This window comes from Colossoma macropomum, unplaced genomic scaffold (genome assembly GCF_904425465.1).
Source record: "Colossoma macropomum unplaced genomic scaffold, Colossoma_macropomum, whole genome shotgun sequence".
NCBI classification, from domain to species: Eukaryota; Metazoa; Chordata; class Actinopteri; order Characiformes; family Serrasalmidae; genus Colossoma; species Colossoma macropomum.
In genome coordinates this window covers 24,217,308-24,235,743 of record NW_023494810.1, presented here as the reverse complement: position 1 = coordinate 24,235,743, position 18,436 = coordinate 24,217,308, and the positions used below count along the sequence as shown (strand labels likewise).

Below are 18,436 nucleotides of genomic sequence, written 5' to 3'. Positions count from 1 at the left end.
TTGTGAGGTCACTGATGTTGGATGAGAGAGCCTGGCTCGCAATCTCTGTTCTCGTTCATCCCAAAGGTGTTCGATGGGGCTGAGATCAGGGCTCTGTGTGGGCCAGTCAAGTTCTTCCACACCAAACTCACCCAGCCAGGCCTTTATGGACCTTGCTTTGTGCACTGGGGCTCAGTCATGCTGGAATAGAAAAGGGCCCCAAACTGTTCCCACAAAGTTGAAAGCATAGAATTGTCCAAAATGTCTTGGTTTGCTGAAGCATTAAGATTTTCCTTCACTGGATCTAAGGGTCCTAGGCCAACCCCTGAAAAACACCCCATAGCATTATCCCTCCTCCACCAAACTTTACAGTTGGCACAGTGCAGTCAGGCAGGTAACGTTCTCCTGGCATTCACCAAACCAAGACGTCCACATCAAATGAGTAAGATAGAGAAGTATGATTCATCACTCCACAAAATACATTTCCACCACTCCAGAGTCCAGTGGTGGTGTGCTTTACACCACTCCATCCAATTCTTGGCAGTGTACTTGGTGATGTAAGGCTTGCATGCAACTGCTCAGCCATGGAAACCCATGCCATGAAGCTCCCAGTGCACAGTTGTTGCTGTGCTGATATTAATGTCGGAGGAGGCTTGGAATTCTGCAGTTATTGAGTCAGCAGAGCATTGGAGACTTTTATGCACTATGCACCTCAGCACTCAGCACCCGCTCTGTAACTTAACATGGTCCGCCACATAAGTGCTGAGTTTCTGTGGTTCCTAAACACTTCCATTTTCTTAATAATACCCCTCACAGCTGATCGTGGAATCTCTTGGAGGTAAGAAATTTTGCAAACTGACTTGTTTCAATGGTGGCATCCTACTACAGTACCATGCTCAAATTCAGTAAGCTCTTTAGAATGACCCATTTTTTCACAAATGTCTGTAAAGGCAGACTGCATAGCTAGGCACCTGATTTTATACACCTGCGGCAATGAGACTGAATCTATATAGATTAAACTTACCGGTCTGACGTGACTTCAAGGTGCCTTTACACTACCCTAAAGCTAAGATAATGATTAATGCACACACACGCTAGTATAGTGCCTAAGCCCAAAGCCACAAAAACATTACATAGAACCTGCAATGCAACTTTCTGGCTACATCTGCACACTTAAAAGAGTTGGTTCTTCAAGGATCGTTCAGTAAAGACAATGGTTCTATTTAGAACCATGGGTTTTATGTAGAACCATTTCATGCTTGAATGGTTCTTTGCATGGTGAAATGGTTTATCAGATTGATTGAGAATGTGTTGTATATGGTGTTATACAGAACTTTTTTGAAAATGGTTTTGTATAGCACCAAAAAGCATGAAAGTTGCTTTGTAAGTGCCATCTAATGTTTATATATATACATATATATAAAAGATATATTTGGAGCACAAAAACAGCCTAAAATCTACAGCGCTATATTACATCACTGTCTGTGTCCAGCAACAGATATCAATTCATATCCTCTGACCAGAAACAAAATTTAAAGACAAAGAAAAACAGTAAGACCACCAAATCTTTATTTATGTACAATATGTAAACATTTGTCTTTTCTTGTAATATATACAGCGAATCCTCTGTATAGTTTTCTTTCTTTTTTTCTTTTTTTTAGAGTTAAGAATAATGTATCCATTGTCAACAGTCAACAGTCAATGTTAAATTATGGAGGCTGCTGAAAGGGTGATATCGTCTGTGTCCTGTAATTATTCTTCAAAATCTAAATAACGGCATTTAAAAATAAACAACAGACCAGTATTTTACAGTTTCTCAATTTTGGTAACAAGATTGATCAACATATAAGCCCAATGGAAAATAAAAGGTTACGTTCAGAATTGTAACGGAATGATAAATCAGGAGTTATTTAACAGGACAGTAAGACTGCTGGCAAAAGCAGTTTTGAAATGTAGTCACTGTACTGCAATGGTTAAAACAGTATAATGTATCTGAAAAAAAGGAAAGAAAAACACAACAACAAAGCAGCCTGGTCAGATGCCATTCAGTCAGATGCGTAACATTCAAAAACAGAACACCAACATGGGCACATGAAGGAGTGCAGATAAAGGCAAAAAAATGTTCTTAGGCTTAAATGAAAAAAGATGCTTTGCATTCTGAATTATGAACAAGAATCAGACTGTTATCCAGTGATACAGTAAGGTTGTATCTTGTTGACCATATTAAATACAGTTTGGTTCAAAAGATAAAAACAACCCCCAAATAGTTGGAATCCTAATGGCCAATCTGTTCAGACAGTGGTGAAACATTTTTTATTTTCTTCAAAGAGATTTCCAAATGGTCTTAGTGATGCATAGGCAAAATAAAATATAGTCTTTAGAGCTTCATATTACCAAAAATGTTGGATAAATTAACATAAATATGAATATAAACCAGTATTCTTTAAAATCTATCAACTGTAAAAAATAAAAATAAAAATGAAATCCCATACCTTTTTCTTTGTTATCCACCCCCATATAAAGCTTATAAGGAAAGAATAGAAACTGTAATGGAAATGTAACATTAACGGTAACTGCCTCTTCACCATGACCCCTTTCACAGTGAAAGACATGACTTGTTTTAGGTCTTTATGATATAAAGCCACCTCAGTAATGGGTCTTAATTATTTGACACAGAGACATTTTTTAACCATATTTTTCATATCTGATGCTAGGTGTTCAGATCTCCACAACTTCACTCTTGCTGGTGAGGCATTAAGTGACAGTAAAATTAAGATTTATGTTCTGAGAAAAAATAGTTCTACATCAGTGAAGCAATTAATGCTGAATAGGGTTCAAATAACGCTACAAAAATCCTACTTTCATGGAGTAAGCACCATAGAATTATTACTCTTTGTGTAAAAATCAGCGATCTTTGTATGGATTCATTTTGACATTCAACGCTGGCTTTATGTGGAAAAACAGATGTAATATATTTGGTTAATGTGTACATGAGGTACACATTTGAATCAAGTAATTTCAATTCAGTACTATTTTCAGAGTAGTTAGAATGAAGTTATGGAGTCTAAAATATCCAGAATCAGTTAGGCCTCAGAAATGCTTTGTGTGGCACATGGGAGATCCAGCTGACTTCTGTTTGGAATTGTTATTGATACAGAAAAGTAAATCAGCATTCTCAAAGTTCCCAAAGCACAGACTGGCAAGACGAAAACACAAAATAAAAAATACTTTGCTGTAGTGAAGGATTCAACTATGATTTTGTACAGTTATGCAGGTGTAAGTGCTGTTCTAAAGCAGAGTTTGTGTGTCTGAGCTAGGAGAGACTGACAGTAACATTGTCCTTAGGCTTGTCCACATCGCTGTCCTTGTCTGCGGAAGGGGCTGTTGTCATCTCTCGTGGCGAGTCCTGACCATTGTTAGGATGCCCAGAACCTTTGGGAATGGTGTCTGTGCTTGATTCTGTCTCGGGCTCTTGCTGTGACGATGTTGCTGAAAAAACGAAGGGATCTTAAGAGTTATTGCCTGAAACACTTTGCAACTGTTCAATACAAAGATGTATCAGACACACTTATGCTGAAAGTATCAAAGTATAGCTGCACACATATTTAAACAATTCTGAAATGTCAAGATATGATTAGTGTATAGTTTTTAAACTGGTAATCAATGCAAACTGTGCTTTATCCCACCAGACTGTGTGCAGGACTTCATGTGTTCTGGCCAGTGGGCTTGCTGGCAGGGGTAGTCACAGTAGCTTGTGTTCCAGCAGCAATAGAAAATGGCCTCCTTCTTACAGTTGGCACACCACTGCTTCTTCTTGGTCTCATCCACGGCCTGCTGCTTCTCCACCTCCATCTGCTTCTTTACCTCCGCAACCAACCGTTCTCGCTCCTGCTCCAGACTCTGCCTCATCTCTGCCATGGTCAGTTCTGAGTGAAAACATCCACAAACACATACGCACATTATAGAAAAATAAAAAAAACCATAAACATTGTACTTGGTAATTTAGTTTCTGCTTATCATAGAGTAGTCCATTATATACAATACTAAGGAAAAAAGTGATTCTTTAAAAAAGAAGGTTTACTTGAATAAAATCAGCTTCACAGTTTGAAAATAACAAACCTAAATTGTGCTTCATCTCTGATAACTCCTGTTGATGTAGCCACTGCAGTTTTTCAATCTCAATCCGTAACCGTCTAATCTGCATGGCAAAAAAAGAGGACTTCATCATGTACTACCAGTGAAACTTGGACAACAAGCGAATATCTTATAAATATTAAATTTATTTGTCAGAGTATCAAAAATACCCACTTCTGCTATTGTATTTCCTGAGGTGCTCTTGGAGAGGTCATTGTATATTTCAGTCATCGTCCCCTTGATTGCATCCATTATCTGTAAATACATACCAAATTTACTTTCTCAACCAGTGTCATCTCAATAACACATTAGTAAGACCAGAGAGACCACACCATGAAAAACATTCATCCTCTCACTGCACACTTAGATCACTCTCTAAAATCTGAAAATAAAATATATACAACCAAATCAACTACACAGGTTTAATGTCCTAATTCCTAATAGGTCCAAAGATTCTTCATTACTTGTGGAAAAGAGAAGTCATCTTACTTTATTAGTATACTTTGCAATGTCAGCTGCCACATCAGCAGAGGTGGTGGGGATCTGGAGATCTCCTGCCATGGAGGATGCTGATGATGAGGAAGAACTAACTGTAGCACCTGCCATTATGGCTGCAGACACTGGCGCGCTGGTAACCAAGGTGACAGCAGAGGTGGAGGTGCTGTGTTGGGGGTCTTTCTGCTGCACAGCTGAAGGAAGTAAAGGCATTTTAGCTTAATTCTGCACATGGACGCTTAAAGGTCTGCTGAGCTTAATGGTGCAAGTCGAAAAGCTAAAAAAGAATGGGTAATTACATGTTAATTACAGATGCGATTGAAATACTAGCACTCAGTTACATGCCCTTAAAGACAACAGGATGGATTTATATATACTTTATTGAGTATTTTCAAATGATAACACTTTTACTTTCCACAGATGTTATGGGGATCTCAGTACTTGAGGAGTGATCGGATTATACTTTAATTCTACTTAAGTTGTTTTTCACTAGGATACATTTACTTCTACTTGAGAGTTGTTTTAATTTAAGTAACAAAACTTTTATTTAAGTATGGGTTTAGGCTACTCTACCCACCTCTACTAATGCATTGTAGTCTACCTACCTTTAACAGCCTGTCGAGTCAGATATCGTGTGCTGGATGAAGGCTGCTGTGCTGAAGATGAAGACTGCGCTTGCTGAAGCTGGCTACGCTGTGCCTGAGATAACACCTGCGTCTGAGTTGCTGGCTGTGTCTGGTTCTGCTGCTGCCGCTGCACCTTCTGCATGTGCCACTTCTGAGAGGAGGTCTGGAACTTAGCAGTGGGATTCCACACCACAGCCCGCTGCACCACAGGCACAGTCTCCCGGGGCAGCAGGGGTCGCTGTTTTTTGACTGTGCTGGTAGGGGTGGAGGAGGAGGCCGGGGCTGTTGATGGAGTGGTGTTGAGGGATGCAGAAGAGGAGAGGGAAGTGGTGCTTGGAACAGCGGGGACAGCCACTACATTTAGAGGAATAGCCATGGGAGACTGCAAGGGGTCTTTGAGGCCTGTCGTGGAGGAGGGGACTACAGGGTTTTGAGACTGGGCAAGACTACCTGTCGCAGGGGCCTTACCTATAATATAAAAGGAAAAAAAGACAAAAACACAAGACATAATAAATAAATGTTATATAAATTATTGTAAAATCAAGATAAACTTAGTCCCTAGTTACAATAACCTGTCTCTAGTTTGCCTGCCATTTTGACAGAACACAAAGTCATGAATATAATGAGAATCCAAACAGTATACAGTGACTTACCCTCCGTCTTGGAAGCTGTTGTTTCTTTGAGTGCGGTGACAGCGGCTGCGTCTTTTCTGCTTCTTTTCCTTTCTCTTCCTCCTGGTTCTTCCCCCAAATCAATCACTAGCTCTCTCTCAGAGTCTGAGTCCATGTCTACATCAACAGATGCAGATTGCCTGGCTTCCTCTGTAGCCTTGGACTTGTCTCGTGCACTCGGAGAGACTGGTGCTGCTTTGGGCACTTCTTTCTCTGAGTCGACAACTGGTTTTTCTTTCACTGGAGTGATGCTAGTTCCTGCTTTCTGCAAAGTCTCACCTTTGGTCACTGTGCTAGGAGTCCCCGAAGCTTCCATGCTGCTGTCCTTGTCTTCACTAACAGGTGGCGATGGTTTAGACTTCTTTTTAGATGGTTCTTTCTCTGTTTTATCGTCAGCACAAGTGTCCTGGCTAATTTTTGGTTTCTGTTCGTCATCGCTGGCGTATTCGGTATCGCTGGAGTCAGACTTGTCCGAGTCGTCAGAGTCGCTGTGTTCTACACCTTTATACACATCCTCAGATATCTCATCTATACCTGTGTACAGGTGAGCAAATGTAAAGTAATTTGAAGTTCAAACATTTCTAATATTATAATTTCCATTGTTAGCAATCATAATTAAAGTACTGCATTATAATAAATTCTACCTTTTCCTAATTTAATTATTCTTTACTGCATGCAAAAATAACAGGCTGTGACCTGTGAAAAGCTTTTCTGATGCCTGTGAGCTCACCCAGTTGTGCTTTGCAGCTCTCAATGGTCTTGTCGAGATTGAGCTGAAAGCGGCTTCTGATTTGCCTCTTGGGTGAAGTGAGTGAGGCCTGAGGCCCCTGCTGCTGCTGCTGCTGTTGCTGCTGTACGGTCTCACTCAGCTCTTTTAGGTCCATTTCGGCTTTACTACGGTCTGAGTAGAGTTATAAACAAAACACACATAAGTTTAAACTACATCGTTGCTGTCGGGACAAAACCTTGTATCTTCAATCTGTCGATTTTCATTTTGTTACGTAAGTGAAAAGGTCAGTCGCCCTTTATGATGTGTCCAAATTTCATGATGAACAGATCAACAGAAAAGACTCAAACTTACTTGGAATTTACTTCTATTAAAAGTTCAGAACATTTGTATGTCCTGTAAAGTAACCTTTTTGGAAATATGAGGTTTTGTTGCATACATAAACTATGACAGTCATCTGTAAAAATAAAAGTCTTATTGAAGTCTGTATGAAAAGTCTATCAGCCCTGAGTTTACTTATTACTAAGGTGTTGGATGTACACATTCATTTTACAGTATTATTCATAAAGAATCACCAGAATCAGCGTACCTAGGTTAAGATTTAGGATGCTGCCTGTGGTGGGAACTTTTTCCTGTTTAATGGGCGTGCTGGGAGCAGTAGAATGGAATGGTTTAGGGCTGTCCACTGCACTTCCCGCAGGACCCGGTCGAGGAGCAGCAGGGGACGCTGTGGGTTGAAGACCAGTAAGTTGGCTAAACTGGATGCCGACTACTTCAAACAAAAATGTTAACATGTGGCTAAATGTGGCTAAAGGTGAATGAACAGTAGAAGATATTCTGCTGTTCTCAGCCTCTGTAACACCCTACCCATCACATTTCAGTCTTTCCTGCTCTAACACAGATTCAGCTCATCAGGTATTTAGCATGTTGAGCCAGGTGTATGTATTGTGCACAAAGTATTCAGTGTAAGTATTTCAGCATAGTTAATGTTCTTGTATCTTACTGTAACTTTCTTTTATTGAAATACATAACTTGAGACAAAGCAGTCCATTATACTGCTTGTCACTGTAGATGCTACAAAATTATGTAGGATGGAATTATCATTCTAGTAGAGCTCAGATTAGAATGTGATATATCAATATGTTCACAGGTCAAACAATGTTCATCAGTTATGGAACAAAATGGCAAAGTATAGTTCAGAATCATACAGCAATCTACTACCTGTGCTTTCCAGAGGCTCTTCTCCTCCAGTGCGATGGGGTAGGGAACCTTTGGCCTGGCTCTTTTCTCCACCTTCTTGCTCTCCATCAGAGCCAGTGTGGGCTGAGGAGTTGGTGCTCATTGGTGAACGAGGTATGTCCGTCATAGAGATCCGCCTACCAGTTCCTCCTCCACCAATCCCTCCTGACATCATGCTCTTGCCCACCAGCATCTTTGGTGATGCAGTCATGTCAAAGCTGAATTTGATCTTCTCTTGTTTTTCGGGTTTGACCGAGCCGGCACCTGGATTTGCTGGGTCGAGAAGCATTTGGAACTGATTGTCGGGTGTGTAGGGAGTGCGGAATGGGGCATAATTGAAGACGGCAAATTTTTTCCGAATGTTTTCAACGTAGACTTCCATCTCCTGCATGGCACTGTTGAAAATGCTCTTGGTCTTCTTTACAGAGAAAGGAATCTCCTTAGACATGAGGTAGCAATTGTTGATCGGAACCCAGGCTCTGAAAAGAGAATAGAATAGAATAGAATAGAATAGAATAGTTTTTCTTTGTTAAGTTAATGCTCTGCTTCTCACCTGTCATGCTGCCCAAAGAATCGAGCATCCACTTGTCCATCTTTGTCTCGCAGAGCTTTGGCAGGCCAGAATGGAAACCCCTTAAGTTTGGCCCACACTAAGGGATGGGGGTTACTCTAATATAAGAAATAAGAGAAACAAAGAACAAATTATTTTAACTGTAGAAATTACAGTAAAAGGTATTCTGTATTTACAGGGAACAAGCTACAACTGGGAACTATGAACAACTTACACATGGCTCGCAAAACCAGTTGTCCCTCTTCTGACACGCTGAAAGATAGCACTCTGGACAGACCTCAATTTCATTCATCTGAAGAACAGATGATGTCTGAAACAACTGGCACCAAACTCTGTATTTTCATTTTTTTATGTTTGGATTTATAAAACAGTTCTTAAAATCTGTTTTACTCACTTCATGTTCACAGATTTTTACAATAACCTTAGCTGTTGCTGTGAGTTTATGATTTCCTGGAAGAAAATAAAACACGATTTACAATGTTTCCAACAAACCATTAACAACAGAAGATCAATATAATTGTAGGGGTGTTATGTCCAACCTCCATTGTAAATAATGCAGTTGTGCAAAATCCACTTCACATCAGCCAAGAAAGCTTCAGTAGAACCATACAGTTTCTTTTTGATATTCTAGATGAGAGTGAAAAAAAACCTTTAACATATCCAATACAGAAACAAATGCAAACCACTGCGAGATAAGTTTTTTGGAAGCTGCTGTGCTGCTCTTACCTTTTCTAATGTGCAGAGATCCATGGGATGAAAAATATACTCAGCATAATCTGGATGTTGCTCAAGACACACTGGCTTCTGAAATGGTTCTGTCTAGAGAGAGAAAAAGAAGACAGTGAACAGAGAGTCTCAGAAAGATGTGGCATTTACAGGAAGCCTTGTCTGTACTTTTTACACTGCAGTGCAGCAGAATCAAAAGGGTGTCAAACAGACCTCAGCTCCAGAGCTAGTTTCATAAAAAGTATTTGAGCATTAAAATTATCTTGCTTGTGGAGAGATTATTTAATATTAAATAAAATCCCAGTTATCACAAAGTCCAATTCTATTCCATGTAAAACAAAGTGTTATTCTGTATTATTCATTTGTCATTGAAAGTGCATTAAAACAGAGAATTTCTGTTGGAAGTTCTATTAGCAACTATCAATTGGTACTACGTTTGTGTTCCTAAGTAAAAGAACGTCTTCCCAACAATTATTCTTATTTGAATTCCTTGACGTTAAACTGACAGAAAAAGGCTGAAGTTTGATACAGAATGTTAAGTTTAATATAATATATAATAATGTAATTACAATAATTAACCGTTATCTCGCCATGTAGTTTATTATGTAATTACATAAAATGGATTAATAGTAATGTATAGCAAGTGCAGTAACTATCAATTTCCAAAGGTTAAAGCAATGCTGGTAATTACACCGTAGAGCAGGGATGCTTTTATATAACAAAGTCATGGCCAGTTACATTTTTAGTGACTTTTGGATGGTTGCCATTGCCCAAAAAACTTCAGATCACAATCCCACATAACCCATAGAACCCACAGGCCCACAAGTCTACATCAAGAACAAATGAGAACACCCTACTCAAAATGTATTAAAAGAGGAGGGTATAAAGAGGAGATTGGTTGGAATACAGTAGTGGGTGCTTTTCTCAGGGTTTGTTTACTCAATTATAAGCTTTTCTCTGAGAGCTGACAGCATGGAAGGACAGAGATGAAGTGCGTTGTTGATGCTAAAATAAAGTACGACGGTGAAGGCGTTCTGCATATTCAACCAACACATGCTCTGATACAACCAGCACCACTCTTGGCTGAGTTCCTCACACAAAAAATGCACATGGAGCTCAGCAAGCATCTAAAGTAAGAGATCAAATTTATGTTGAGGAAAACATAACTTAAAAATGCTACAAAGTTGGAGAAGAAAAAAGCAACTGGAAAACTCTTAGCTGGACTGGAACAAATAGCTAGGTTAAAAAAAAACTACACAATCCTGCTCAAGAACTGCAATAATAGAGGGAAGAAAATGTTAAGAGATTTGGGATGGAGGGACAGGAGTTAAGGGACTCCATTACTGCTAGTTAATTTGTAGAGTATTTGGAAAATGATACGGCTATCAGCAGGCAGTTGCCAAATCAAGAGACTAGCTTCCAAATGCAATCATCAATCAGTCTGAGTGGGAGACAAAACCCTTACACCAGGCTGTTTCATCTTCTGGAGAGCAAACTTGAGTAGATAAGACAGCTGGTCCAGAGTGAGCATCGTCATCGCTTTGCTCTGTGTCTCAATGCACTCTGCGACAGTTATTTTCTGAAAGGAAAAACAGGAAAGTGATGTGATTATACTGTAATGTATTTAACTGATTAAAACCTAGTGGTTGGCAATATGGCAAAAATATAATATCAGGATACCTAAAGACATTTTCACATGACATATGGCAATATTTCATTTTTTGAGAAAATAAGGTTTTGAGTTCAAGCTCTTTTAAAGTAATTTTTATCCATGGAAACAGGCACAACACTGCCCATTTTCCCATTCAGTGAGCAGTTTCAAATCAGTGACTTTTAAAAGTGAATCATTTTTATATTTTGGCTCACATACATTTTCTTAGATGGCATTTCTCTTAGGTCAACAATTCCATAGTATGCAAAACAATAACATTATGTCTTTAAATAGCACCAGTTGTCTTTGGCCTCAGGTACAGCTATTTCTTGTGTGGCAGTAGCAGTGTTAGAGTGAGCTGGTACCTCACATTCAGGGCAGAACCAGTCCCCTTCGGGCTCTGCGGCCAGTTTGAGGCACTTAGCGTGGTAGACACGCGGGCAGAGCTCACAGCAGAGCACCTGGCCCTCACGATGGCACACCCAGCAGTAGAAATCATTCCTCCCGTCCTGCGGTACAACATCAACAGGGTCTGTGGTGAGTGCGGACTGCTTCACATAGTAAAAGGGACCATGTCTTAGTTCGGACTGGAATGCAGGCGAGAAAAACACGAGAAGTGGGGTTTCAAAATACATGTACTGCAGGTTACGACACAAACAGGTAACACGCATGAAGGATGTAATTAAATGAATAATGCAGAGGATACTCCCCAGCAGAGGTGGCTAGTAACTAGTTCCATCTACTCAGTAATATATACTCAAGTAACATATTGATGGATTTATATTTTCCAGAGAATATACTTTTACTTCTATTCCTACTCCTTACTAATTCCTTTGTTTGTAAGCAGTTTCAATACATTGGTAGGAACATCTGTAGCGTTATGCGATTGGTCACACCACTGATGTTTGAAGTTTATCATTTTATTTTTTAAATTTATTTACATTCAAGCAAAAAAGAGAAAAATTTAGCAAAACAAACATCTGTTTCTAAGCTGACAGATGCTGGACATACTAAGAAGTGCTGCTGCAGTTCTTAAAGTTACTCAGTACTTAAGTAGTTTTTCTGACCTGACACATTTGTTCTTCTGCTAAAGTTGTTTAACTGGAAAGGTACTTTTACTTGAGTATAGGTTTAGGCTACTCTACCCATTTCTGCTCTACAGCATATGTAGTTTGTAATTATTTGTTTTCAGATCATAAATTCAAATTAACTAAGTATTAAGAAAGCATGATATAATATGTGAAAAGTCCACAAGAAAATCTCTCATTTTTTTCAATGACAGTTTCAATCAGTTATAATAAATATCTAAGCATGTTCTTTTATAGCATTGCAGCAACACTGACCTCACTTGCCTTATTGTGAAAATCTGCCAATCTTTATTTGGTCTTTGTAAAAGAAAAACAACCCTACACCAGGGCTTCAACTAAAAGAATAAATCAATTGCAGTTATTTTTTTATCTCTGAGTTGGCCAAGGAATTTGCCAGCCCTTTCAAAGTACAACAGACTCTCTTATCCACACACACAACTGAGAGGTATTCCAATTTAGAACTGAGGAGTATCACTAAGTACATGGAGATCCTCACAGTACTCTAGAAAATGATTTCACATATGCCCATAAGTGTGTTTCTGTTTCTTCTAAGGTTCTGAGGTGTGACTAATTGGGGAGCTAGAATACAAGCTGTCAGCACTGCTTAAAAATTAAGACAAGATTAATCTGGCATAGTGACAGAATAAATAACTTTCTTTGACACCTTTTTGTGTTTGGTATGTTTTATACTTCCATCTGCACTGGCTAGGCACAGCATTAGGATAATGACTAATATGACTGATTATAGCTTGAGGTGGTTCTATATCACCACTGAACAGTCAAGCAAAAGACAATTTAAGTAAGTTTGAACTAGTATTTTAGAGGTGAGTTAAGCAAGCCGTACCTGATCTTTGCTGTTGTTGACGGCTCCTGGTTTCTTCTTCTTTTTTACAGGGCTCGGAGACACTTCTGAAGGAGAGTGTCCATTGGAAGAGTGAGGCGGGCTGGGCACTTTGCGTTTAGTGGCAGTGCGCTCTGCGGATGCTGAATCAGACACTGTACAAAGTAAACATACATGGAAGGCTAAGATAAAAATATGTCAGGACTACTTCTGCACAGTGATATAAATATATTTCTTTAGTAATTTTAAAGAGATCGTTCAGCCAAATATCTAATTTGCACAATTTTCCTCTTACCCAAAATGTAGTTGATCAGCTAAAATTGTTGTGATTAAGTGGTTTGTGTCTTCAGTTTTGTACTAGAGCTACAGGGCTAATGTAGCTAACAAGTAATAGAAGTATATAACCACCAGTTTAGCACTGTCCAAACTGCATGCCTAAATCGTTACACACTTGTCATAAACCACACTGAGCTTGAAAAACTGACAAAAATATGAGCAAAATGGATTTTAATTGATAAACTACGTCATACAGTGTCAAAAACCACATAAGCAAGTCTGTTTGATACAACATAACTCCTTGAAACCTGAGGTTATTAATCAATTATTAACCTACTGTAATAATACCTACTTTATATTACTGTTGTACACTATAATAAATGATAAAGTCTTACCAATTTGTAAGTATTTATAAAAGAGAAAAATTTGTGTTTGCCCATATATGGTCCCTTTGATTTTATAGACAACTTGACGTTGTCTGAGCCAAGTGTGTGATGATTTAGGCATGCAGTTTGCACACTGATAAACTGTTAACTATAAGTTTTTTTACTTGTCAGCTATGTCAGCCTTGTAGCTCTAGTGCAAAACTAAAGAAGCAAACATCTGGCACCAGACATGTTCTTGTGGATCAACTGCATTTAGGGCGCAAATTTGATTTCTGGTCCAACCACATCTTTAAAAAACTGACCACATGGTCTCCTCACCTTTGGATCGTGTGGCAATCTCCATCCCTTCATTCACATCTGATTCTGCCTTCACTTCTTCTTCAGCCAAACTGCACACAAAAGAGAACTTACTCATTATAAGAGCCTTTTATTGTAGTTTTTACCATGTCTATTTTAAATAAATGTGTAAAAACCGCATTTGCTTGACTGTGCTGATCAATTAACTTTAAGTAAAATAAATAGTAAGCAATGTGATTTCAGGTTGAAGACCCAGCTGTGCCATTTTCTAAAACACAGGTGGCTGTGTTCTCACAGGGATAAAAGAATTACAGCTTTTTACATGGTCAGAATACTTGAATGCTTAGTATTCTCCTCTAAACATGTTGACACACTTGCCAATGCTTCATTACTATTACTATTAAAAGCCATATGAGGAGTCATGCGCTGACCTTTGCCCTCCCAATATCTAACTTTACTTATTATAGGCAAGGCAATTTAACATTAAATTTTATTTTCAGTGTGGTAAACACCATTATGTTACACAAAGCTTGTGACAAAATGTTTGCAAACCAGAACACAAGTCAGTTTTGCGCACTGTAGTACTTTCATTCAGAAATTTCAGTTTCACCAGTTAAGGAAGTAGGGGTACAGGAGGGGGCAGGGAGACTGAAGCTTTGATGCAGCCAAGATGTCTCATTGAATTTGTCGTCTCCGGTTTATTATTTCCACTGCTTTGAATGTGGGAGAGAGTGAAGTTTCTCAGTGAAAGAGCTCCTTTGACATAAGCTCATGGTCTCCCTCAGTGCCGTTGCAGGAGACCATTCACAGAGGTCTGTAGTCCGTGAGCAAATACTGACAAAATGAGTCCTAGTGCACAAATGGAACAATTACTTGTTTCCCATGAACAAAAGTAAATAATCCACCATCAATGAGAAAGTCTCTATTCCACAGTTGTGTCATAGGAAGGAAACCTTAGAGCCAAAACTAAAATAAAACAAACAAACAAAAAAATCCAAACAATTACATCTCTGATCCTACAGACAATTTATATGGCATAAAAATCCGGTTTTCAGATGATTACAATTTTTCATGTGGTCCACAACCTTAAACCGATAAACATAAACAATATAAACGTCAACATTATCATTAAAGTATAGAGCAACAGTGGATTTAACTGGAAACAGTACGAATAATCGCTATAGGTGATAGAGCCACTGTTAATTTAGCAGCAAAAGGCAGAATTCCCAGTGAAAACTGAATAATGTATCCAGTGGGTGGGGTTGAAATTGCCTTCTCTCACTCCAGAATGCCACCAGCAACATACAACCTAATCACGAGGACAGCCAGGGAAAAAGAAAGGTGGTATATACATAGCACTGTATTGATCTACTGTCAAAAAACATCAAATACATTTTGTTAATTCTTTGTATTGGATGCTTCCAAGCCTATTACCAAACCCAGGGATGGCCTTGCGCATGATGTCATTATTATGAGTATTTTAATTCCCTGTCCAGCATAAAGGTATAAAATCTTCAGCTATACAATTTCAGCCATGTAATAATGTCCTTGTCTGTGTCACTCTGCAGGCTGAATGGTTCCAAAATGACAGTCAGCCACCACTGCTCTGCTGTTTTTTTCCTCTTTCTCCTCCCTGTGCCCTGCTCCCTGCCACATATGCCCACCATTGCACTGCTCCATCAAGAAAACAGCCATTCGCTATCTGCAGTCAATCAGTCTAAACAAAGAATAGAAAAAAGGAGTAGCAATGTCTATTTCCACACGTCCTCCAACGACTCGGTGAAGCTCAGAGATAAAAATCTCATTCGATCATAATTATAAATATGGTATTATACGGATCAGTCGAAGGTATTTCAGCTACAGGATCCCAAATCTTGAAAAAAATAATAATATTCCTGTTGAGGCAGCAGCATCTTTGCCTTCCAAGGCAGGTCTTTTGGTCTGATTCTTGCAGTCTCTCCCCCTCTGTGCACCTTTAGGGGAGAAAATGAAAGCACACACACAAGACATCTGCAGAGGCTGTGCACTTGCCATCTTGGCCTCCTCCTCTATCCTCTTCAAACCTGCATCCACCATCTATCCTTAGCAACAGCCATTTCCCTTGCACAATCGATATCACTGCTGGCACAAAACCCTCATACAGCAAGACAGCACAATGCATATATAATCATTTTGCTCTTCCTTAAATCGCATAACACACTGACATCGCAATAAAGTTCAATGTAAAACAATTGACACATAATAACATCATACCTTATTTTTCTTTACGTGCACAGTACACAGATTCTTCAGGCAGGGCCCTTGCCTAATATCTTTTTTTCTTTTTTTTCTCAATTGCAATAGCTTTAAGGGATGAGACAAAGATGGGTGCAGAATTTTCCAGAAGGGCCTTGCTCTCCCTGCTGCTCTCAGTGCGATTGTCAATCTTTAACCTCAGCTGTGGGCTGCCGATTGGTTTGAGAGCCACACGGAGGCGCGTGATTGGGCGGTAGATGCTGTGTGGCACACTGGCTCTCCCTGCTCCTCTCTCTCTGCTCTGATCCGCTGCTGCAATGCAGGGAGGGCTGCTGCTGCCATCCACCATCAAAAATACTCTCCAAACCACACTCCACTTCTCTGTTCAAACCTTCACACAAGGCAAGCGTGTATGAGCACAAGATATGTGCTGCTGCACTACAACAAACATGTATCAGGTTGCCTCCTGTCCCTTTTTTTCCTGCTCTCTCTCTCTCTCTCTCTCTCTAATGGTTAAGAGCAATCTCGGGCGTCCATTTTGTAGATGTTGTAAGCTCGCCGTGGCAACTGTGAGAACACAAGCTTTGCCAGTACAGCGGCTCGCAGGAATGCAGAGAGGGCCTTGCGCACACACATACAAACACAGACATACAAACACATGCAGAGACAAACAACGTAACCAAAAAGAAAACATAACACGCCTCACCGACAATCTTGGAAAATACCCTTCAGCCCTTCCCTCAGGATTATTTAATGTATATACACCTCAGTAGCTATAATAACTTGGCCTACATGGATTATTATTTTTACTATTATTATGTGTAACTTCATATGGTACATTGTAAAACACAATTACTAGTGTATATTGTAATAATTAACCAACTAAGACTATTGGTGCTCTTCCTATTGCCGGGTCAAATGACCAGAGTTTCGTTATCCACTAATAAAATACAGAATGCTCTAGGAATATCCTCAAAAGGGTTAGATTCGTAATCAACTAATGAAACACAATGCTTACTTTCTAAATCATTGATTAAATGTAAAAATACAACATATAAGCGAATGTAACCTTCAATCAGGTAAGGTCAGATGATTTGCCAGGATCAGCAGCTTTAATCAATTAAGGCAACTGAGGCATCGTCAAACAGAATTGACTTGAGTCTGGGGCACCAGTGATTTTGAGGACACTCGCCATCTGTAGCTTGAGGGCTAAAAAAAGCCCAGGCTGATATTTTGGCCCCAGAGTATGCATTAAGGTTTGCATTATTTCAGGGGGATTCCCTGCTTTCTGCTTCCACCAACAGCCAAGTCACATCAGCCAACTATAAACAAAACCTTGAGTGGTGCCAGTCCAAATACTTCTGATATAAACCTGTAAAATATTGTAGTGTGCTGTTAATATCTTAGACAATCTGAACACAGTATACTGTAATATACTTTCAATGTGTTTAGTTAGTATGGATGTGTCACCCACACGTTGCAGTGTGCTCCTGTTTGTGGCCACCATGATTCAGCGATTGCATGTTTTTTATGCAAAATGATACAGCCACTTGTCCTCAATGCATGTGTACAGTACACAGGACAAGGCCTTTCAGCTACACAGCCAAAAAGGGAAGCTGTCTGAAATGGCTGCCAACTGCTACAAGTACCATGTTGACAAAAAGCACTGTATCACACAACCTACAAAGCCTAAATCAATGCAAAGAACTCTAGAACCCTATGTTGAACCCAGAAACCTCTCAGACTGAAACTGAAACTAAACACGTACAAAGATACACTATATCTGTGTGAAGAATACAGGCTACAAATTTCTATTGTGTGGGCGAAGCAAATCTATAAGCTGAAGCAAACTGTCATTGTTTTTTTTTTTTAAGAATCAGCATACATTCATGAGCAAAAGACACCGTCAGCAGTAATCTAACAAATCCAGTAGCCTATATAATGCAAGGCAGTCAATAATGCAGCTGAGTTTGGGTTTCCTCTTACAGCCTCGGCTGCTGCTGCCTGACCCACAAGGCCTTCCATTTTGAGAGGGCTGGCCTGTGACAGCACTTCACACTACTGTATTCCTCTCTCAGCCCTGCTCCCTCCAGCCTGATCAACATTACAGCTGAGAGAAAGCACAGAAGGCCACTTTTGTCATGGTCATCTGTGTACACTCACAGCTTAACCATGTGATCCAAAGGGCTCACAAATATTGCAGAGACATAGAGAGAGACTGCTGAGCCCTGTTCCTGTCAGGATCCAGCTCTATAGTGTTGGGACAGGAATCTTTCTTTTCCACCACCCCTGAATAAGAACATTATTCCTGTGTTAAGGCATTAGTCAACATTAGCAGGTATGCTAAAGAGGAAATGAAACAATAGAAAATCAACCTTACCTCTGTGGATGCATGGCTAAAAAAGACTTGTGTGAAATGTCAATGCTTATTAAAACATGGAGGACAGCCCTCAGCCCTCTCTCTCTACAGAGAGCACAGCCTCGGCACTCCAAG

At 39.6% G+C, this 18,436-nt stretch overlaps 1 protein-coding gene across 1 annotated transcript; it reads right to left on the bottom strand.

Annotated features, from left to right (window-relative positions):
* Nucleotides 1–1,526: 1,526 nt before the first annotated feature.
* Nucleotides 1,527–18,430, bottom strand: zmynd8 (zinc finger, MYND-type containing 8). Its single transcript, XM_036559331.1, has 20 exons — nt 18,323–18,430; nt 13,729–13,799; nt 12,752–12,903; nt 11,185–11,406; nt 10,634–10,747; nt 9,169–9,261; nt 8,982–9,069; nt 8,837–8,892; nt 8,657–8,734; nt 8,425–8,540; nt 7,854–8,350; nt 7,222–7,359; nt 6,636–6,806; nt 5,888–6,439; nt 5,214–5,702; nt 4,603–4,802; nt 4,288–4,368; nt 4,099–4,177; nt 3,666–3,905; nt 1,527–3,468 (listed from the first exon to the last, which is right to left on the bottom strand). Exons 1-20 carry the CDS (start codon nt 18,334–18,336, stop codon nt 3,293–3,295), a joined length of 3,627 nt encoding a protein of 1,208 aa, XP_036415224.1. The 5' UTR covers nt 18,337–18,430; the 3' UTR covers nt 1,527–3,292.
* Between the last annotated feature and the right edge of the window lie 6 nt (nt 18,431–18,436).